The sequence below is a fragment of the Amia ocellicauda genome, chromosome 14, assembly GCF_036373705.1.
Source record: "Amia ocellicauda isolate fAmiCal2 chromosome 14, fAmiCal2.hap1, whole genome shotgun sequence".
Lineage (NCBI taxonomy): Eukaryota > Metazoa > Chordata > Actinopteri > Amiiformes > Amiidae > Amia > Amia ocellicauda.
This window is the reverse complement of record NC_089863.1, coordinates 5,000,668-5,024,708: the sequence shown is the minus strand read 5'-3', so window position 1 is coordinate 5,024,708 and position 24,041 is coordinate 5,000,668. Positions and strand designations below refer to the sequence as shown.

At 42.1% G+C, this 24,041-nt stretch overlaps 2 protein-coding genes across 2 annotated transcripts; both read left to right on the top strand.

The window, feature by feature from the left end:
* The first annotated feature begins 4,022 nt into the window (after positions 1-4,022).
* LOC136768387 (BTB/POZ domain-containing protein 17) lies at positions 4,023-20,266 on the top strand. Its single transcript, XM_066722571.1, has 2 exons — positions 4,023-4,171; positions 18,831-20,266. Exons 1-2 carry the CDS (start codon positions 4,049-4,051, stop codon positions 20,169-20,171), a joined length of 1,464 nt encoding a protein of 487 aa, XP_066578668.1. The 5' UTR covers positions 4,023-4,048; the 3' UTR covers positions 20,172-20,266.
* On the top strand, positions 4,166-9,642 carry LOC136768389 (BTB/POZ domain-containing protein 17). The gene is made up of 2 exons (XM_066722574.1): positions 4,166-4,324; positions 6,602-9,642. The coding sequence occupies exons 1-2, from the start codon at positions 4,307-4,309 to the stop codon at positions 7,931-7,933; spliced, it is 1,350 nt and encodes a 449-aa protein (XP_066578671.1). The 5' UTR covers positions 4,166-4,306; the 3' UTR covers positions 7,934-9,642.
* Positions 20,267-24,041: the final 3,775 nt, after the last annotated feature.

The following is a 24,041-nucleotide window of genomic DNA, read 5'->3' as shown; positions in this document are numbered from 1 at the left end:
ATATAGAGGACTTAATTCAAATGATAATGCAAAATGGAACATCATTATGCAATCCCACAATTGTATAATAATTTTCCATATGTGCACGCATTATTTGGGACAAAATGAAAATGCAGTAATCCTATTTGCATTTTAATTTACATATACTACACGCACATTCGCAGACAATATTAAATTGTAAATGCAAAAGACTTTCAAAGACTTCCCCTGCTTTATGGTGGACTTTATTAAAATAATTATGTATTTGTGAAAATAGAACAGCACCCCTGAATGTTACACTCGCTTCATTTATTAAAAAAACAACAACACATATGATGACACTATTGACTGTAAACACTTTAAAAGGAAGTAAAATTAGAAGTGAGGGTGCACTGTATAGAGCGACAAGTGTAGGTCCTGTTGGATAATTTCATATCTCGATCATGACCTCTGCTACCCAGATAACAAATGCCAAATCACTTTGACTTCAGAAATATACTGTACAGAGAGCTTAACTCACATTAATTGCACTGAGCCGATGGTAATTAGTTTATTTTATACTGTTTGTCAGGTATGGTCATCCTGAATAAGGGCATCTGCAAATAAATAAATAAATAAATAATAATAATAATTTCAAGCACAGTTACCCTATTTTAGGTGTTTCTTAAAGCAATTGTCATTCACATGCTCTATTGTTTAATAAAAATAACAAGTAAATTAAATATAAAAAACAGTGTTTGCAAACTGTAAACCCAGATGGCCAATGTTAACAGAAATAAGACAACTGATTTCACATTAATGAAAAGCATCAAGCATTAAAACGTTACAGTTTAGATGTGTGTGTGTGTGTGCTTATGTTTAATACATATGATGAACACTGTACAGGGAACACACGCATACACACACACATAATATGTGCAACTAAATGTGAGTTAAGCTCTCTCTTTGTACAGTGTATTCTGAAGTCAAAGTGATTTGGCATTTGTTATCTGGATAGCAGAGGTCATGATCGAGATATGAAATTAGCCGACAGGACCTACACTTGTCGCTCTGTACAGTGCACCCTCACTTCTAATTTTACTTCCCATTAAAGTCTTTACAGTCAATAGTGTCATCATATGTGTTCAGTTTTATTTTAAATAAATGAAGTGAGAGTAACATTAAAAATTATTGTAATTCCAGGAGCTGTGTGATTTATGGGTTTGCATCAATACTTATACTTCAAATCAAGCAATTCTCTTGTGAACAGAGACCCCAGTAAAATCAATATAAACCATGTGCTTTGAAAAAACTAATAAAACCATTATTACTGTACCCTTCAGGACAGCCCTAGTCAGAACCAAGCTACACCCTTGCGCATTGCCAGGAACAAATGTGTGAGTTGGGATGTAATGGAAACAGTATTGTTCTCTATCAAGTGCTGTTCTGTGTGTCCTCAGCACCCCAACCACAGTGGGCCGTGTGAGCAGGTGGACCACCTCCAGCAGCTGAGGGCTCTCCTCTCCAGCCTGTACAACAGCCAGGACCTCAGTGACCTTCTGATCGTGGTGAACGGCAGCCTGAGCGTCCACTGCCACCGACTCCTCCTGGCGGCCCAGAGCAGCGTCTTCAAGACCATGCTGTCCAGCCGGCGCTGGCCCGAGGCCCAGCAGGAGACCATCAGCCTCACGGAGGAGGAGCAGTGCCTGCCCTACTTTGAGGACTTCCTGCGGTACTTCTACAGCGGGGCTCTCACCCTCAGCACCGACAATGCTGTGAAATGAAATGCTGTGAGGAGTTCATGGTCAAGAACGTGGCCACACCGGGCAAGTGTAACCGAGCCATCCAGTGGAGACAATACGCCAAACTGGCCGACCTCACCGAGCTGAAGAAAGCCTGTGATAGATTCATTGCCTGGAATATGGACACAGTGATTCGTTCTCCTGTCTGGAGGTCCATTGACTCCGCTTACCTGTGCGACCTTCTCCAAAGATCCGACCTGGTCGTGGAGAGCGAAATGACTTTGTTAAAGGCCGCTGTTGACTGGCTGGCGGGCCACCCAGAGGAGACCCCCACTGTACTGCAGCACATAAGGTTCCCCATGATTAAAGCCAACGAGCTCTATCACTACCAGGCTGGGCATAAAGGGGACACAGACATCTGCAGGTATATTGAGAAACAGGGCGTCCTGACCTACCAGGCCAACTCAGTGGATATCGAAATCCTCAGCCAGAACAACACTGTCAGTTCGGCTGCGTTCTCCCCGCGGCTCTACAAATCCACCGACAACGGGACTCGGTGGCAGATACACGGATACAGCGATCAGGCCAAACAAGCGCACAACATCAAATTCAGGTCCAAGGCCATGCTGGCGGACTGTGCATGGGCCCTCACATTTCACCCCAAAGGAGAAACCATAACGGTTGTGGAAAAAAAGTATGACCTACATAGCAGACACAGCAGAACCAAATATGTCCAGAAGGAAAGTAACAACAGAGCACTGACATGGAGAGTAGAGCAGTGCAACGGGCAGCAGGATCCCCACGAACACAGCCTGACGGTGCTGCTGCAGAGCTTCCACAACGGCAGCTGGTTCGTCACTGGCGTGAGAACGTTTGACACCAAACCAGGGCAAGAGAACAGAGAGGAAGACCTGATCCCGAAGTCGGAGGTGGGGCAGTAATTCAGCAACGACAGCATGCGGCTGCACTTCATCGGACACACGGTGTGGAAGAAAGAGAAGCAGGGGGTAACGGCCAGCAGAGTCAATCGCTGGCACAAGAAGTGTTCGCATCGCTATATAACATAGAAGACCATCTTTTCCAGTGAGGGCAATAAAAGTTCTAAGTGTTGTTGTCTTTACTAACTTTACTGCTTTGTTTTGGTCTATACTCTTTACCCAGATATTCTGAATAAATGACTGTCCAATGACACACTGAACTGGTCTTGGGCTCTCTTTCACACAGACTTATTTTCTTCTTCAGTCTTATTTTGGGTGTTTGGGGGAACAATATTCAGGAAATTCAGCTCTCAAACAAGTACAAGATTTCAGTTTCTCTTCTTATTCCAATCATAACCTGACAGTATCAGTGATAACATCTTTTATTAGCATGACATCCAGACAACAAATATAAATTGTTGGCCATCATTTCCACAGAATATTTTCTAGGTAATTTCATAAATGAAAAGAGTTAAACACTGTAAAGTGAAAAAGTGGCTATAGTACACTAAATGAAGGTTCTTTTGGGTTCTGTGTAGCACCCTTTGGTTCTTGTTACCAAATTAAGGGGTTTGTCTTCAGACTTCCTTTTCTAGTTTATTGTTGCCTGATCAGTCACTCATTTCATACAGCAGTTAAAGCTTATACTGTTGTATTCACAACAACTATAATAACAATAACAAAATAAGTTATTAAAAGTGGGGTACAATTAAACTAATAAGGGTGTCTGCTAACAAATACATAATAATAATATATTTTATAATTTAGCTTATATGGGTGAATAGCGTGTTTCACCAAAGAGCTTCAGAAAATCAAAATCTATATGGAACCATTTTGAGGGCCAAATATGAAATGAGCCATGGACCCCTTTTGGTGCTATATTGCACCATTTATTGACAGTGTAGGAAATTATTATAATTGATACTTTAACACGTTAAAATACTCTGAGGTAGAAATAAACTATACATAAATGTTACGAAAGGAAATCTCTCTCAGTGAACACCCCGTAGAGCAGTGGTTCCCAACCCCGGTCCTGGAGGAGCCTGTACCCTCCTGGGTTTTGTTCCAACCGATCTCTTGGTTACTTAATTGGACCCTTAATTTAATTAATAATTTCCTAAATCAGAGTTTTTAATTATATTAAACTGGAGGGGATTTATGTATAAAATTGTATAAAGAACTTATCTTACTAAGGAATCACCTTTTTATCAGTTGTTTTAAAAGACAAATGTAATTAAGGTTCAATTAAGTAATTAAGAGCTCGGGACCAGGCTGAGAAGCACTGCTGTACAGTTTGTCCTGCAGTGAGATCAGATCAGGGAGTGTCCAGAACTCAGCTGTACAGCCCCCGCTGCCGCACCCCTCCCCAGCATGCTCTCTCACACACACCATATTTCCCAAGAAATGAAAGTGAAAGCAAGAGGCTGCACCGCTTCTCCTGCACCCAGTCCAGCTCGTCCAGCTCCTCAGGGCTGCAACACGTCCGACACGATGGTGAGTTGCGCTCCTGATGGCAGCAGCTTCACTCCTGCGCTGAAAGGCGGGCAGGACTTCCCGGCCAAGTGGACCCTGTGGCTGAACCTGCGTCCAGCTCTGAGCAGTGTCCTCTGAAGAGGGACCCCAGTGTGCATGATGCCACCAGAGGCAGTGAGACATGTGGCTGCATTGTTCTCTCCTACAGGGACACATTGCACATGTAGATCATGTAGATCATGTTCATGGGCAGTCAGTAATATTGCTAGTCACTGAGTTATCAGCAGCTAATTATTGTGCACATAGACGTGTTAATGAATCTAATCGTATAGAGGGAGACGTTTGAATGTGTTTATTGCACGTTTTCTACAGGACCATCATTAACCGAGGCATTGCATCCGTTATTGCCGCGCACTGTGGGTTCTCCTGGGATATACAACACTTTTCACAAAAGCAGAGGCACAGTCCACACTGCAACATGGAAACGTAAAATACCATACATGCAATAGAAATGTGCGCTGTGTAAAATGATCGTGTCCACACCAATCCCAGATGCGCAGCCAGCGGACACATGTGGCCACAGCGGTGTGTGTTGACTGCAGTATGAACACATGAAAACAGAAGTGTGTCCGATCAGTGTCAGTTCAGCATGATCATGAATATGTCCCAAATAGCCAGTGCTGCTGCTGCTGTGTCCTTGTGGTTCTGCTAAAACTCTCACCCGCGCAGCTGAGATTGTAAATGATATGTATTATGATGTACCCAACTGACTCAAGCCCCTCGCTGCTGTTATGATGTATTTTGTGTCTGTTGGTTGTGTGGATACAGACTTAGTTTGTCATCTAATTTCTTGCTAAACCCCGCATCTGAAAAGCTGTCGGAGTCAAGTGAGCCCCTCAAACCACAGATCTGTCGCCCCGAGAAAATCCTTTGTTTGTTTGAGCCACTTTAACCCAAAGTCGCCATATGATGGGATACTTTGGGAAATGGTGGATAATTGGAATTGTTTTTAATTTTGTAAAATGTGAAATACTTTAACCAAATAAACAGTATTTACTAGTCACCTCACACTGGAGTTCCCACCACAGGGTGCCAATGATACATTAGGGATATTAAAGTTTATACAGGGGCTAAACTGATTTTTTTTTAACTTATATGTGTATTATTATTTTTTAAAGGCATTATGGTTTTTTTGAGAATTCAGCTTTATTTTGCCAACTTTATGAAGTTTTCAATATGTGTTCAATACGAATGATTGGCCATTTCCCCATTTGATACAGGAGGTAACAGTACACAAAATGCAAAACCCGTCCATTGCTGACAATGAATCCCAGCAGCACAGACTCAGTTTGTCCTCTTCCTGCTGCTCCCACAGCGCCGCCCGCAGCGCAAACACTCATCATAAGAGATTGTCGCAGTTCTGCGCGGATCTGCGCAGCTCCACCAATGGGAGCGGAGGAGACTGCAGTTCTGCGCACAACTGCGATAATCTGCGCACAAGAACCCGACATAAACATGAATATTCAGACAATAACGTGAGCCGGTGCCGTCACTGCCAAATACACTGACTGGTTTTCACAAGTGTCAATCAGTTTATACAATTGAGGGGCGGGCTGGACAAAAGGAAAAAAAGAAAAACTACCAAACATAAAAAACTGAACAAAACGCAGATAGTCGCTCACTTGGTGTGCCAACCTATACGACACTGCGTGCCACAGGTCCGCCATCCCTGGTTTCCCATATTTAAATAGGCTACTACAATTAATAATAATAATAATAATAATAATAATAATAATAATAATAATACCGTATTTTAGATTCCCTGTGTTGTTTATGGTGATGTTCATTATGTATTCCACTTGTGACGTCACTGACAGACACTTCCTGATTGTGGGCAGTGTAGCAACAAACTTGTCATTTATGTAAATATAATTAGCTTTGTTTTTAATACTAATTTTGGCCTTATACTGTCAAACTAATTCTGCAATAATTCACCTTGTCGAATTAAAATTGAGATTTTAATTCTTATTGACTGGCCTCTCCTACTTACAAGTACAAATACATAATATAAATATATATATTCACCCTGAAACAAATTGATAAGGAGAATCTCACTTTTTTTTTTCATTTTTGCCAACTATTTTGATAATGTTGCAGCAACCATGTCATTTATATAACAAAACAGTAACTGACCATTTCATCCCACTACACATGCCAAAGTACATTTGAACCACACAGGTTGTTTACCTGTGGGTCACCTACACCACACGATTGAACCCACCCAGCTTCCTGCAATGTACTGCGTTCTACAACATGATCACACAAAGAGATTGTATTGAGACTCAATTCTATATGTAGGCAAGATCCATGAAGTCTAAAGAGTTTTGACCTGAGGCATTGACCTCTCTGAATCAGGCCACCCGTCCTCAGTGCTGTCCTGTGTGTCCTCAGGACCCTAGGCAGAGTGGGCCGTGTGAGCAGGTGGACCACCTCCAGCAGCTGAGGGCTCTCCTCTCCAACCTGTACAACAGCCAGGACCTCAGTGACCTTCTGATCGTGGTGAACGGCAGCCTGAGCGTCCACTGCCACCGGCTCCTCCTGGCGGCCCAGAGCAGCGTCTTCAAGACCATGCTGTCCAGCCGGCGCTGGCCCGAGGCCCAGCAGCAGACCATCAGCCTCACGGAGGAGGAGCAGTGCCTGCCCTACTTTGAGGACTTCCTGCGGTACTTCTACAGCGGGGCTCTCACCCTCAGCACCGACAATGCCCTTCCTGTCAGCATGCTGGCAGACAAGTACAATGTCGTTTCTCTGAAGAAATGCTGTGAGGAGTTCATGGTCAAGAACGTGGCCACACCGGGCAAGTGTAACCGAGCCATCCAGTGGAGACAATACGCCAAACTGGCTGACCTCACCGAGCTGAAGGAAGCCTGTGATAGATTCATTCCCTGGAATATGGACACAGTGATCCGTTCTCCTGTCTGGAGGTCCATTGACTCCGCTTACCTGTGCGACCTTCTCCAAAGATCCGACCTGGTCGTGGAGAGCGAAATGACTTTGTTAAAGGCCGCTGTTGACTGGCTGGCGGGCCGCCCAAAGGAGACCCCCACTGTACTGCAGCACATAAGGTTCCCCATGATTAAACCCAACGAGCTCTATCACTACCAGGCTGGGCATAAAGTGGACACAGACATCTACAGGTATATTGAGAAAGAGATCCTCCTGACCTACCAGGCCAACTCTGTGGATATCGAAATCCTCAGCCAGAACAACAGCGTGAGTTCGGCTACATTCTCCCCACGGCTCTACAAATCCACCGACAACGGGAGTCTCTTGGAGATACGGGGCTACAGCAATCAGGCCAAACGAGCACACCAGATCAAATTTAGGACCAAGGTCATGCTGGCAGACTGTGAGTGGGCCCTCACGTTTCACCCCAAAGGAGAAACCATAACAGTGCAGGAGAGTGTGTACAACCGGCATACTGGATACAAAATGAACGAACGTGTAGTGGAGGAAAATAACAGAGCGCTGACGTGGAGAGTACAGCAGTTGAACAGGCAGCAGGATCACCACGAACAAAGCCTGACGGTGCTGCTCCAGAGCTTCCACAATGGCAGCTGGTTCATCACAGGCGTGAGAACGTTTGACACCAAACCAGGGCAATTAAACAGAGAGAGAGACCTGATCCCGGAGTCAGAGGTGGGGCAGTATCTCAGCAACGACAGTATGCGGCTGCACTTCATCGGACGCACGGTGCGGAAGAAAGATAAGGAGGGGAAATAACGCTCAGCCAAGTCAATTGCAGGCACAATAATGTCAAGTATAGCTATATTGCACAGATGACATGCTTTTCCACAGAGGGCCACTGTTCCATAATAAATGTTATGAGTAATTTTGTCTGTACTGCTTTAAGTGGGCTTATATGTTTTACCTGGATATTCTAAATAAATGACTGTCCAATAGGGCTGGGCGATAAAATAATTTGCGAAATCGAGATTTTATAACATGCAAATGCTGCTTCGTATTTTACACTAATTACACGGCAGTTACCGGTAGACTCCAACTTGCTTATCCGTCTGTATCTATTGTCAGTCAGACACACTATGAAGATAGAAAAAAGGCAGCAATGTCATGGCAGCACTTAGAAGAGGTAGACTGGAGCACACTGGATACAGAGTCAGTTGAAAATGGATGGTTATATTTTAAGAATATACTACTTGAGGCTCAGGAGAAATTTGTACCAAAACGTAGCAAATTGAGGACCAAAAAACACTGGCCAAAGTGGTTTAATAGAAGTATGCAAAAAAATATTGAGAAAGAAAAAGTTGTATAGAGCATACAAAAGAGATAGAGATTAAGCTAAATACAAAGAATATGTTGAGCTGCTAAGAGATCTTAAGAAAGGGATCAGGAAAGCAAAGAGGGAAATAGAAAGAAACTATTGCAAAGAGCTTTTTTCAATATTACAACAGCAAGAGGTCAATAAAGCAGGAAGTGAAACAGATAAAGGGCAAAAACTGAGGTATCTTGGAAAACGACAAGACAAATGTTCTAAACGAGTATTTCGCAGAGGTTTTCTTGCACGACTCTTATTGCACATGAAGGCCTAGATGATACAGAACATAACTCCAATTATTATTTAATAAATATACTTGTGTGTCTTCTTAAATGTTATATTCTGTATTGGAGTTGGGACAGGACTGGGGTACAATGATGGAGTCACTGCTTTGTCCAGTTTGCCAAGCCAATGCGCTGTTGAAGAGTCCTTGTGGTCAGTCTTGTTTTGTTTACAACAGTACAACAAATATAACTAATTATTGTCCAAAATATGTGTGTGTGTGTGTGTGTTTGTGGTGTTGAAAAGTGACCATTAACAATACATAAATATTAGCATTGTAAATCATATGGTTGACTAAAATACAATCAATTTCACAGAATCGGTTAAAAAAAGAAAATGCATTAACGTGCAACTGTTGACAGACTGTTAGTAGTCATGCACAGCAGCTTTTTGAAATGTGGGGCTGTGGGGGATTTGACCTTTGACCTTGATCTTGAGGCCCCCTGTCTAGTGGGTGGAGTCAGAGGCACTAAAGGCGTGTACATGTGAAGAGGTGTGTTCTGAGGCACTTTGGGTGTTGCTGAATTCGACAGGCCTCATGGTTGGACTCAGGAAAAATACTGGCCTGTGTGTATTATGCCGTGATGTTCTTTATGGTTGCTGAATTTGCAGAGTCGTAAATCTGTAGAAGCGGTGAGGGCTGTGGGTAGTCTAAGAGTAATATGCTGCTCTTCCAAACATTATGCATTAGGACCGTCCGAAACAAGACCATCTCAGCAGTCCATGTTTAAAATGTTGACAGAAGTCATTTTAAAATGCTGTAACTTAAAGCTTAAAAAATAAACTAAAATAAATACAAATGAAAAGAAAATATGTACTGTATTAGTATTTTCTTCACACAGAACTGTTAATGTCTAATAATGAGAAATGTATAGACCGGTTTTAGGATGAAATAGATAGATGAAATTAAAGGAAATGGAAATGCAAAAATGTCAACAAGTCATATAAACAAAATTATCAATATAAATCTATTTCGCAATCAAGTAAAAATCCAGTTAGACAATAGAGAACACAGTATTTAAAGAAAAAGTCTCATGTAAGATTAAGTTAATATAATCATCAAGGATTAGCTGTGTGTGTGTGTGTGTGTGTGTGAGAGAGAGAGAGAGAGAGAGAGAGACCTAGAAATCTAATCTGCCTATTCCCCATTTTTAAGAAATGTAATACAGAAAATGTAAATTAAAACTTTCAGTAATCAGCATAATCTCAGTAATTACTACTCCTACTCAAGACTTCATTGCAGAATATCAAACATATTATTTAAAGAAAAATGTAAAGATTGAATACATTTTTAGAGGTGTGTATATTCACACCACCATGTGATGTAAATACAATTTAATGATACCAAGTTAATTTAAGAAATCCTTAAATATTACAGAATATATATATGTAGGATCTGGTCAATTTCAATAAAACTCAAATAAGCTGCATTTGTAATATTAGTAACAAACATCATATTCTTATAAATACATATCTGATGTTATCCATCCATGCAATAAGATTGAGTGTATTTACATTAAATATGTATGAATAAATATGCCTATTAAACCAGCAGAATTTGATACACATTGTTGTAGTTTTTTCACCTCCGTCTGCAGAAAACTAGAGATGGGATAGAAAGAGAAAACTGAGGGAATGAAGGAGACACGGAAAGATACAGGTTTTTAAAATAAATACATACAAGGGTGAGTTATACATACAAAACCGACAGTTGAATCTGAAAGTTTTAATAAGAATTTACATTTCACCAAAACAGTTTACACAGTCATTCCACAGACAAGAGTCATGAGGACCCAGACTCGGTCACAGCGGCAGTAGAGGGTCTTTAGACGCAGAACATCCTGCTTTCAGCACCGCGGGGGGGTTTGCAGGGAGCTGTACGGTTCTGTCAAGCAACACAAAACTAGACCCCCTAATGATTTAAATTGTACCACCAAAACCGGTGGTCAGACACTTCTACCCTGAGTAACGTAATTCAGTAACATCTCTAAAATAAGTTCTGTATAAATTCTATGAAGCTCGTAACTGTGCGTCTGGCTTTAAGTCTGGTTTTAACCATTTATGCAAATCAGGGACCCTTGTCGAACCTTCAAATAAAGAGTAAAAAAATGCAATCAGTCTTAATTAATCATGCACAGTAAACCGAGATTGGGAGGGATATTGTACAGATATGCTAGTATTTCACTTCAAACTGCTTTATAAGACTTACTGTCTATATTCAAGTACTTTCAAGTGTGTTGAAACATGCTCAGTGCACAGAAAGGGGGCCTACATTATATCCATGTGATAATCAAAAACTATTTCGTTACAAATGTTGAATTTTGTGACATACAATTTAAAAAGCATTTTCTATATCCAAGTCAATTCCAGCTGTAACAAAACATACAGCAGGCAGAAATAGGGAATACAGTATATTAATTTCACAATCCTTCATTAGTTGTGTAAAATGTGTCATTTTAAATATTCCCTTTATAGGTTTCCTCAAGCGGCGCTGTAGGGCTCTGAGCTCAGGCATCTACAGAAGCCTCTTAATTCCCTTCTCTGTTTCAAGAGCAAAGTTGAGCCGTTTGTTCTCACTTTTTAACTGCAGTCTTGATCACATGAGGCTGAGTCTATTTGTACACGTAGTGCTTACAGACAGCATCACCCTGAACAAATCTGGCAGATCACCAGCCAGGACATCAATTACAGGGGCAACATTAACAGGCCTTTGTTGTTCTATTAAGGTTAAGTTTTAGACACAGATTTAGCACATAAGAAACAGCTGCCTTTACGGCATATAGCATGACTTGGGCCTCTAGGATTGAAAACTGCATTGAAGAGTCACATTCACACTTCCGCCGGTTTACTAATTATCTTGGAAACGTGAGCAGAAGAACGCAGAACAAGTCCAGTTCTGATTCATTTTCTATACAGTGGTCTGATCAGCATCATTTCCTTCCTTCCCACATTGTGTGTGATATTAGCGATAAAAAGAAGCAATTCAATCCATCATTCCTATTTTGTACAAAAATATGTTCTTATCGTCTTGCGTCTCTCTGCGGCACCTTCATTGCACACCTCTGTCTCAGTGCATGGCACGGGTTCTTCACATTGATCGGGACCGGCTGCTAAATCTGACTTCACTTTACTGCACAACTCGTAACCGAAATAACGTTTGAGTAAAATAGTTAAAGACAAATTACGGACACCAACCTGTTTTCAGTTTGAAATATCCCTGTACACAGATTATAGAAGTGTTGTTTCAATTGCCTCCTCGTCTTCCTCACGCTCCGAGCCATCCAGCGTGTTGCTCACGAGGCCGGAGTCGGGTCTCTGTGCAGAATTGAGGATGGAGGCCGGCTCAGTCCTGGAGAGGACCAGGCTGTTGACCCCACAGGGTTCAAAGCGGACGGGAATCTGGGGCCTGTGTGTTCTCCACGGCCGCTCTCTTATCTGAACTCATGTGTACACATTCATACAGCAGCTTCCCCACGACACAGAGCCTGAAGAGCAAAGAGAAACGTCAATTATGTCATTAAAACAGTTCAAACAGGACACGGGCTCGGACTGGTGAGAGAGTTGTGTTCATTCTCCGCAGACTCTCTCAGACTGAAGGCTGTACAGAAACACGGGAGAACTGTGAGGTCTTGTTTCTTGTGAAGTGTTATCATTTATATACAAGATTAGTAAACTAAAGGACAATACCAATAAAATGTTTGTGATGTAAAAGATTCATTTCTCTTTATTTTTATATACTGACCACCCACCACCTGATCGGGATGAACGGTTTCTGTGAGTGCGCTGAAGACAAATTCAACTTTCCAAATGTTGACATTATAAATGACTAAGTTGAAAGTGTAAAGATTGCATCTAAGAGCGGTTTAAAATATGTTTCTTTAAGAGACTGGACATTGTAAGAATAAGTAGCATCTAAATGTTGACCTTGAAAGCACAGGGACACAGTTGATGACTTTGACTATTAATCCTGATTGAACCTAATTCTCTACACCATACAGCACTGAAGTACATTATTCAACACACAACGCTCTCCACTGTCTGTGATACAGATTTGTTGACCGGATTTCTCAGAGAATGAACCATTGTTGCACATTACTATACAAGGCCATCCGAGGAAACTTACTCTCGTACCCAGTCACCGACCTAAATGTTTATGGGTCCAAAAGAATAAACGCATCTCAGCTGTTTCTCACTGTGGATACCTCGATATAAACACATTCATTGAAATATGTAAACATGTCTGAGTTGTTTTAAGATAGAAATACACCTCCTGTTGGTGAAATAACTAAATACATCTTTTGGTTGTATAGAGTTGGAAAGACAACAAACAGCCTTTTAGATAGCTTTACAATAGCGGCCTGTAAAATACTAGATATTAATTCCATTGAGATACAGACAGTAAGAAATTATGAAATGTTTAAAGACTGCATGTATAAAATATGGCAATAAAAATGTCAAGTTTAAGAATGGGACACTTAAGTAAATATACAATACATGGGAATGGAAAAAGTGTGTGTGTGTGTCATTTGATCTATTTAATGCTGTAATCCATTTCATACATACAGGCTATAGTGCAATTTTAAATGCAACAATTCATTCTTCCGTCTGTTCCTCTATTATAACTGTTTGTCTTTTTATTTTACGGATGTTGAGTAACGATTTTAAGTTACGTAGTACATAATAAAACAAAACACACTCCTACTACCTGGGCCTTGGCCTGTGATACAAACCAGAGCTGCTCTTAGAGACGCCCTGCTCTACTCCCTGGGTTTGATGAGCGGCTACAACCAGGCATGGCACCCCTAACATGTGACTGATGCTCATTACCCATCGCTGTGTTCAGAGCTCTCTCATACCACATCAAAGCCCCAATCTGATAAGTACATGCAGTCCTTTTTCAGGATACTAAACCAGAAAGAAAATAAGATAAAAATCAAGCTTATGTAATTGTTTCTGTAATCAAGTTTCGTGACTTCGGGACTCATTAGTTCTCTTTGTTGACACAAATGAGTAAAACATGCATTTATTTTTAAAGTTACACATTTATTTATTTTATATTACTTTGAAAACCAGATTCCCGTCCGCTTTGAACCCTGTGGGGTCAACAGCCTGGTCCTCTCCAGGACTGAGCCGGCCTCCATCCTCAATTCTGCACAGAGACCCGACTCCGGCCTCGTGAGCAACACGCTGGATGGCTCGGAGCGTGAGGAAGACGAGGAGGCAATTGAAACAACACTTCTATAATCTGTGTACAGGGATATTTCAAACTGAAAACAGGTTGGTGTCCGTAATTTGTCTTTAACTGTTTTACTCAAACGTTATTTCGGTTACGAGTTGTGCAGTAAAGTGAAGTCAGATTTAGCAGCCGGTCCCGATCAATGTGAAGAGCCCGTGCCATGCACTGAGACAGAGGTGTGCAATGAAGGTGCCGCAGAGAGACGCAAGACGATAAGAACATATTTTTGTACAAAATAGGAATGATGGATTGAATTGCTTCTTTTTATCGCTAATATCACACACAATGTGGGAAGGAAGGAAATGATGCTGATCAGACCACTGTATAGAAAATGAATCAGAACTGGACTTGTTCTGCGTTCTTCTGCTCACGTTTCCAAGATAATTAGTAAACCGGCGGAAGTGTGAATGTGACTCTTCAATGCAGTTTTCAATCCTAGAGGCCCAAGTCATGCTATATGCCGTAAAGGCAGCTGTTTCTTATGTGCTAAATCTGTGTCTAAAACTTAACCTTAATAGAACAACAAAGGCCTGTTAATGTTGCCCCTGTAATTGATGTCCTGGCTGGTGATCTGCCAGATTTGTTCAGGGTGATGCTGTCTGTAAGCACTACGTGTACAAATAGACTCAGCCTCATGTGATCAAGACTGCAGTTAAAAAGTGAGAACAAACGGCTCAACTTTGCTCTTGAAACAGAGAAGGGAATTAAGAGGCTTCTGTAGATGCCTGAGCTCAGAGCCCTACAGCGCCGCTTGAGGAAACCTATAAAGGGAATATTTAAAATGACACATTTTACACAACTAATGAAGGATTGTGAAATTAATATACTGTATTCCCTATTTCTGCCTGCTGTATGTTTTGTTACAGCTGGAATTGACTTGGATATAGAAAATGCTTTTTAAAATGTATGTCACAAAATTCAACATTTGTAACGAAATAGTTTTTGATTATCACATGGATATAATGTAGGCCCCCTTTCTGTGCACTGAGCATGTTTCAACACACCTCGGGAAGTACTTGAATATAGACAGTAAGTCTTATAAAGCAGCTTGCAAAACTAAACATTTGAAGTGAAATACAGCTGGTGTGTCGCATATCTGTACAATATCACCCCCCAGTGTGGCCGAGTCAGGGGCCTCATGACTCATCTTTTGGAATGACTAAACTGTTTGGGTGAAGTAAATTCTTAATAAACCTTTCAGATATTCAACTGTGTCGGTTTTGTATGTATTACTCACCCTTGTCCCCTCTTATGTTATTTAACAACTCCACTCCTGTAAAATGTATTTGCTGGTACATTGGTCTCAGTCCCCGAGATGCTGAGACTGGCGATTTAACTAGAAAAAGTACTCATCTGCTGATTCAATAGACATACTTATTGATTTATACATATTTAAAGTCTAAAGTTACTTTATTATTACTACATGTTTTACTTCACATCATGGGGTTCACTATTTCTGTGAAAGAGTTACTACTATAAGGCTTTTGTTTGACCTTTGAGAGTTATCTAGTTAACAAAGACTGTTGTGGTCATTTTAATTGCTTATATATTCAGTATTAAGTGAAATTAGTATGATTTAGTTTCATTCACTTATTGTCAGGGGGGGAAATGTTTAAATTGTTGTTTTCACTATTTCTGCAAGAATGTTACTAGTTAGTTGTGCTGAAGGCTGTTAACACTTCTTACACTCACTACAACCAAGGCCATTAAAGTCCTCAGCTTTTGAGTTTTATTTAAATGTACCACTTTCTACATATATATTCTGTAATATTTAAAGGATTTCTTAAGTTAACTTACTATCATTACATTGTATTTACATCACACAGTGGTGTGAATATACACACACCTTTAAAACTTATTCAATCTTTACATTTACCTTTTCTTTAAATACATTTGATATATTCTGCAATGCAGGAAAATATTTATCTTGGGCAGGAGTAGTATTTACTGAGATGTATAATTAACTTTCATTAATCAACATTCTTTCTTACATCTCTTAATTTTGTAAATATTTTCTAAAGGCAGCTTAGATTTACTTTTCATTCTATGTCTGAGTAAAAGTTGCTAACTAGTAAAGGTGTCCAAAGTGGGAAGGGCTGAAACTAATTTGGATCTGTGAAAACCCGAGATCGTGAGACTGCACTCCACAAAACCTGCTGCCTGAGATCTGAGAGAAAGCTAAACCGTTGTTAAACTCTTGGCAGTATATGTTCACTCCAGCCTGCACACAGCAAAACCACTCTACTGTGCAAACGCTTACTACTCTACACACCCTTAAATCAAACCTCAGACTCACATTGTCAGGAGGACTGTGGCCATGAGCAGGGGACCCAGGTGCGGGGGTAATGCTGGTCTGGGAAAGGAGGTAGTTTAAAGGCGTTTATAGCTGGCAAACAAGGCTGAAGAGGAGAATCCAAGAGTTGTGGTCAAAAAGGGCTATTAGGTCAGACACCCACACCCACACCCACACCCACACCCACACCCACACCCACACCCACACCCACACCCACACCCACACCCACACCCACACCCCTATAACACTGATCCAACTGAGACTTCACAATGAATGAGGCAACAGAGGGATATATATACACAGGACTGAGGGCGCAGAGAGCAGAGGAGTGGCATGCTGGACCAATGGGAGGGGAAGAGGGTTAATTCAACTAAATGCACAAGGGGCTGTGGAATGTAATGCCAGAGACAGGACTACAATTCGGGTGATGCTGACCTCTGGTGGCGAGGTGATAACATGACACACTCACACACTCACACACACACACACACACACACACACACACACACACACACAATGTCACACATACACGGTGGGATCACTTGTTGTCAAAAGGAAGCTTTATTGGCATGACTATTAATATGTATAGTATTACCAAAGCATTGTTTGTGAATGTAATATATAGCAAGATTTTTACAGTAAAACCTGAAATTGCAAAAATACGTGACAAATCGCATCCTGTATTGATTCAACACAGAAATATTTTCTCTTCATTCCGGGATGATTCTGTATTAAAAGGCATGGTTGGCTACCCTACCCACACCAGTTTAGGCTTCCATTGCTGAAATAATTCTATTACGTAATTTTGGTTCTAGAAAATCAAAACTCATTGGATAATGTTGCAGCAACCATGTCATTTCTATAACAAAACAGTAACTATTTTTGACAGTCTGGCCATTTCATCCCACTACATGTGCCTCAGCACAAGTACATAAGATCCACAGTTATCACATTGAGCCAGACAGGTCATTCACCTGCGGTACTTCTACAGCGGGGCTCTCACCCTCAGCACCGACAATGCCCTTCCTGTCGGCATGCTGGCAGACAAGTACAATGTTGTTTCTCTGAAGAAATGCTGTGAGGAGTTCATGGTCAAGAACGTTCATGGTCAATTCTGTGCTGAAGGTCGGGCTGGAGTTCCCAGTCAGGTGGTGACTTGCAGCTCACCTCAGAGCTCCTGGGGGTGCTCTTCATCACAACAAGGGGAGATATGAGCGATGGGCTGTGCTTGTCAGGGCTTGTATGCTTCTCTGTATTGTTGCTTCTCTGTCCCAACAGGGATAGTCATGTCTCTGAAGGTGATTCTGCAAAAGGTTTTTGTGAAACCTCTACTCTCGGAGATCCTTTCACAGGAAACACACGGCACCAGTCTATACTGTGGTCACGCTGTCTAAACCTGCTTCCAGCTTTGAGTAGTTTCCTCTGAAGCTGAGGGACCCCAGTCTACATGTTGCTAGAACAGGCAGAATGAAACATGTTGCTGCATTGTTGCTTCTCCTATCAGGAACACCATTGTACATGATGTAGAGAATGTAGATAAAGACGGGTGACAAATTTAAGGAAAAACCTGAAAAAATTAGTGGAGGAACATAACGAATGCAGGTACCTCCAAACAGTTGTACTGCATGATACAATTAAGCAATTAACATCCTATCATGCTCTGTGGCTCTCTTCCAGGATGACAATGCCCCGAACCACAGGGCATGAGGGTCACTGAATGTTGTGATGAGTATGAAAATGATGTGAATCATATGCTATGGCCTTCACAGTCACCAGATCTCAACCCAATTGAACACCTATGGGAGATTCTGGATCAACGTGTTAGACAGCGCTCTCCACCACCATCATCAAAACCCCAAATGAGGGAATATCTTTTGGAAGAATGGAGTTCATCCCTCCAGTAGAGTCCAGAGACTCGTACAATCTGTGCCAAGAGCATTGAAGCTGTTCTGGGGCTCGTGGTGCCCAACACCTCACTGAGACACTGCATGTTGTTTTTCCTTTCATTTCTCACCCGTCTGTATAATGGGTAGTCAATTATATTGCTAGTCACCGAGTTATCAGCACATAATTATTGTGCACATAAACATGTTAATGAACCTAATCATACATTTCTCAAAATGGGAACTTAAAATGCACACTGTTTCATCTGAAATTGCTGTTTAAAATTAATGTTTCAATACAAATCCCAGATTCACAGTTGGTGGTAAACAGCACATCTAATAAATAAATATTGTCCAGTCATTGTCAGTTCAAAATATCCCAAAATACATGATTAGCAACAATATTGAAAGTAAAGATATCCCGCATAGAAAACATTATTTTAGCTATGGACTCTCACTTAGTATACTTTCATAATGGTCAATAATGTTTATAATTTGTATGGCTATTAGCACTTTGAGAGTCCCAAAATACTACAGAGAGCTTCAAAGACAAGCTTCATAGAGCCTAAAGAGTTTGGACCTGAGACCATTAAAGATTTTGTTCCCTGATTCAGGCGGCCCGTCCTCAGTGCTGTTCTGTGTGTCCTCAGGACCCTAGGCAGAGTGGGCCGTGTGAGCAGGTGGACCACCTCCAGCAGCTGAGGGCTCTCCTCTCCAGCCTGTACAACAGCCAGGACCTCAGTGACCTTCTGATCATGGTGAACGGCAGCCTCAGCGTCCACTGCCACCGGCTCCTCCTGGCGGCCCAGAGCAGCGTCTTCAAGACCATGCTGTCCAGCCGGCGCTGGCCCGAGGCCCAGCAGCAGACCATCAGCCTCACGGAGGAGGAGCAGTGCCTGCCCTACTTTGAGGACTTCCTGCGGTACTTCTACAGCGGGGCTCTCACCCTCAGCACCGACAATGCCCTTCCTGTCGGCATGCTGGCAGACAAGTACAATGTTGTTTCTCTGAAGAAATGCTGTGAGGAGTTCATGGTCAAGAACGTGGCCACACCGGGCAAGTGTAACCGAGCCATCCAGTGGAGACAATACGCCAAACTGGCCGACCTCGCCGAGCTGAAGGAAGCCTGTGATAGATTCATTGCCTGGAATATGGACACAGTGATCTGCTCTCCTGTCTGGAGGTCCATTGACTCCGCTTACCTGTGCGACCTTCTCCAAAGGTCCGACCTGGTCGTGGAGAGCGAGATGACTTTGTTAAAGGCCGCTGTTGACTGGCTGGATGAACATCCAGACCAGTGCAGTAACATGTTACAACACATCCGGTACCCCATGATTCAAGCCAGTCAACTCTTTCAGTATAATGCTTCACACACAGCCGAGAAGCCTGTGAATTTGTACATACAGTCGAAGAGTTTGCTCATCTACCAGGTCAACTCCGTACCTTTAGATATTCTCAAATCCAGTTATGACATCAATTCACCTCAGTTCTCCATGAGGTTCTATAAATCGATAAATAATGGGAACACCTGGGAAATCAGTAGATATCAGAGCCAGCAGAAGATTGAACATCAGATCAAATTTACTACTAGACTGCTAGAAGCTGAGTGTAACTGGTCTCTTAAAATTTACCCAAAAGGAGAGAGGGTCACTGTTCAGGAACCACAGTACAGTGCAGTCAAATCATACTACAATCAGTCGTTGGGTTATGTGCAGCGAGTGGTGAAGGACACTGACGACGTTGCCATCGCGTGGACAGTGGAGAACTGTCGGATGACTCAGTCCCCCCATAAACACAGACTCATCGTGCTGCTGCAGAAGTTCCACAACGGCGAATTCTTCGTCACTGACGTGCGGGACACTTTTGACTCGGTGCCGGGATGTGAGTATAAGATAGAAGACCTGATCCCAGAGTCAGAGCTGCAGCAGTACGTGAGCTCTGACACCTTGAGGCTGCACTTCATTGGGCAAACAGTGTGGGAGGTGGACTGAGACGAGACCAATCAAAGCAAGTGTTTCTAGCAGAGTTGTAACCAAGTCACTAAAACTGGGACTCAAGTCAAGTTGAGTCATTTAGGAGTACAGACTCGAGTCGAGTCAGTGATGTGCCAAGATCGAGTCGAGTCACTGAATTTGTCGAGTTGAGACGAGTCAACTATCTGGCTCGGGTCACTTCGAGTCATTAGTTCTGACTGTTCAAGATAAACAGCAATATACATACACAAATATCTGTGCTCAATTGGGTTGTATGTACAGTAATGAATAACACCAAAATAAATCATTTTCTCACTTTTTCTCAATTGACATTACCTTATAATTGTTTCAGATGCTACATGAAAGGAAATTTGCTTGGATTTAATTTCATATGGAGACAATTTCAGGTCAAGAGAAAAATAAAGAACAGGGTTATAATATACTCATTGTATATATTCATTTTTCTCTCAATCTTCTTCTCCATTATTAACTTTTTTTATGTACAAGTCTGTATGTGTGTGCGTGTGTGCTTGTTACTGTACGTGTGTATCAGTATGTGTGTGTCTGTTATTATTATTATTATTGTGCTACTAGCATTCCTGACTTTACACGCACCGAGTTCGGCCATTTGCGGCACTAGGGAGGGACTTGTGCGATCATGACAAAGGAGTGTAATTCAATGCAATGCAGGTGTGTACTCTCCTAATTAGTTACAGGTGGAAGCCATGCTTCCAAAGGGCCGGGACTCTAGCTGTGGGACTACAACGAGGAGAAGACGGTGAGGAGAAGACCGCGAGGAGACGCCAGGCAGCTATGACTAGCTCTCCAATTCCTGTCCTAATCTCTCCGGCCTCACAACACGTACCCACTCGCCACTGGCTCCCTAATTCAGCAGATTGGAAGGGGTTGGATGTTGGAAGTCTCCCAGGAGGATGGTAGGTGAGGAGAGTGAGGGGAGGAGGAAGTCCAGTTCATCCAGCGAGTGGACCGGAAAGGTGGTAAAGAACTAGAAGGAGGAGGTAAGTTGCCCTGGATAAGGGCATCTGCTAAAAATAATAAGAACATAAGAAGAACATCAGAAAGTTTACAAACGAGAGGAGGCCATTCGCCCCATCGTGCTCGTTTGGTGTCCATTAATATCTAAGTGATCCGAGGATCCTATCCAGTCTATTTTTAAGATTCATTTCAAGTCCGCGGGTTGTGTGGGTGGGGTGGAGCGTGTAGTTGTCGAGTGTCCAACTAACAATATTGGTTGTGGCAACATAGTGGTTTTGTTGCTGCAACGTAGTCACAGCTTAAAAACGGAGTTCACAACGGTCGCCCTGAAGTGCAACTGCTGAAAAAATAAAGCAGCAGCTGCGTCATTTGGAAGTGCTGAAAAAAATTAAAGCACCTGCAGCATTTTCAGAAGCAATTACGGGAGGGTACATTGTAAAATATATTTGACTTATGCCATTGGACCGCAAGCAAGTCAGCCAAGCCTGCTTCTCCGGAAGAGTCAACAGAATTTGAAAAAGGAGCGCCAACTGCGCAGTGCACGAAGGCTAAACACAAGTGGTAAGTATTCATATTAATATTTTTGTGATCTTCTCTCTAGCCTATCCACTTTGTGGTGACAAATTAATAGAGTTATAGGGCTGTCCTAAAATGTATTACAAATGAATTAAAGCTTATGGTAACACTAATTTACCTAAACATGTACATTTTCTTACACAATTACAGTATTCAGCCTATATGTAAACTCTAAGAAGTGAAGTGTTTTAGTGTTCCCGTGGTGGACACTGTGGATGAACCCTTAAGGTTCTTATTAGAAGCTTTTACCAAGGTTCCTTGCAAACAAGGATCCTTAAAGAACCTTAAATGTACACTGAACAGCCATAACATTATGGCCACCTGCCTAATATTGTGTAGGTCCCCCTTTTGCTGCCAAAACAGCCCTGACCCGTCGAGGCATGGACTCCACTAGACCTCTGAAGGTGTGCTGTGGTATCTGGCACCAAGACGTCAGCAGCAGATCCTGTAAGTCCTGTAAGTTGCGAGGTGGGGCCTCCATGGATCGGACTTGTTTGGCCAGCACATCCCACAGATGCTCGATTGGATTGAGATCTGGGGAATTTGGAGGCCAAGTCAACACCTTGAACTCGTGATTCATCAGACCAGGCCACCTTCTTCCATTGCTCCGTGGTCCAGTTCTGATGCTCACGTGCCCATTGTAGGCGCTTTCGGCAGTGGACAGGGGTCAGCATGGGCACCCTGACTGGTCTGCGGCTACGCAGCCCCATACGCAACAAACTGCAATGCACTGTGTGTTCTGACACCTTTCTATCAGAACCAGCATTTACTTTTTCAGCAATTTGAGCTACAGTAGCTCGTCTGTTGGATCGGACCACACAGGCCAGCCTTCGCTCCCCACGTGCATCAATGAGCCTTGGCCGCCCATGACCCTGTCGCCGGTTCACCGCTTTTCCTTCCTTGGACCACTTTTGATCGGTACTGACCACTGCAGACCAGGAACACCCCACAAGAGCTGCAGTTTTGGAGATGCTCTGACCCAGTCGTCTAGCATCACAATTTGGCCCTTGTCAAAGTCACTCAGATCCTTACGCTGCCCATTTTTCCAGCTTCTAACACATCAACTTTGAGGACAAAATGTTAATTTGCTGCCTAATATATCCCACCCACTGACAGGTGCCATGATAACGAGATTATCAGTGTTATTCACTTCACCTGTCAGTGGTCATAATGTTATGGCTGATCGATGTATATGTATATTATTAATGATGCAAAAACAAATATATATATATATATATATATATATATATATATATATATATATATACACCAATCAGCCATAACATATATATATATATATATATATATATATATATATATTTGTTTATTCTTATGCATGATAAACTGCAGCATTAACAGAACAACTCTACAGCTTAACATTTCAGTATTAATCTTTTGCTTGTAATTATTTTGCTTTACTGCAATTGTATGATAACATTCATGTTTATCTTTAACATGTGTTCATGTTGCATTATAATGGGTTTTACACTGTTCAGTTGTATTGGGGCAGCGATCAGCCTACACTGCAGACGATACAGATTAATTCATTATATCTCGAAGGTTTCGATACCAGACGTCCACTTCTGGTTCTCTAGACAGGTGTTGTTGTTGTTCTGTATTCCTGCTCAGCTACCGGAGATTCCACAGTTTCTTCCATGCTGCTGTTATTTGCAGTTTGTTCAAAATCCCAGTCCTGGGACAATGATGTATTCTCATCTGGAAGAACCGTACTATCCTGTGGAATCTTTTGGATTTCTCTTCTGTTTCTTCTCAGGTGATGTCCTGCAGGTAGCTCCACTAAATATGATCTTTCCTGGAACATGCTTCAAGTCATGATTGAGCTCCCGTATCGAGTTTCATCATGATCGGTTCACCGTTTATTTCCAGCTGCACTTTCCAGGCTTTTACAGTTTTCTGCGTTCTCCAGAACTCCAATGAACAGTTCGCTTTCACCGTCGGTGTCACCATCGTACTGTTTTACGGTCTGTATTTGCCCTGTTTTGCACATCCTTGCAAAATGGTTTTTCTTTTTACAGTTTAAGCACTCTTTATGGCTGGATAGCTATTCTGTCTCATGTTCTTTGCCACACCTCCCGCATTTAATCGGTTTCCTTTGTCTGTGAGTGTCCTGGTATGGCCTTTCCACGTTTCGTGCTATTGCTCTTTTGTTTTCTTTGTACCGTTTTATTTAATCTAGTTCAGGGCTTTGACTCTTTGCTTCAGTATTTGTGAGAGTCTTGATTCTTCTTTTTGTAACCTCGGCTGCTTTGCAAGTGTCCACTGCCTTCTGAAAAGTAAGGTCTGGGTCTCTCAACA

Excerpts from the sequence above, each read along its gene's own strand:
- LOC136768387 (XM_066722571.1), top strand. The coding sequence starts at position 4,049 with ATGCTCTCTCACACACACCATATTTCCCAAGAAATGAAAGTGAAAGCA. Across the intron at positions 4,172-18,830 it reads GCAACACGTCCGACACGATG|GACCCTAGGCAGAGTGGGCC; the intron begins GTGAGTTGCGCT and ends GTGTGTCCTCAG.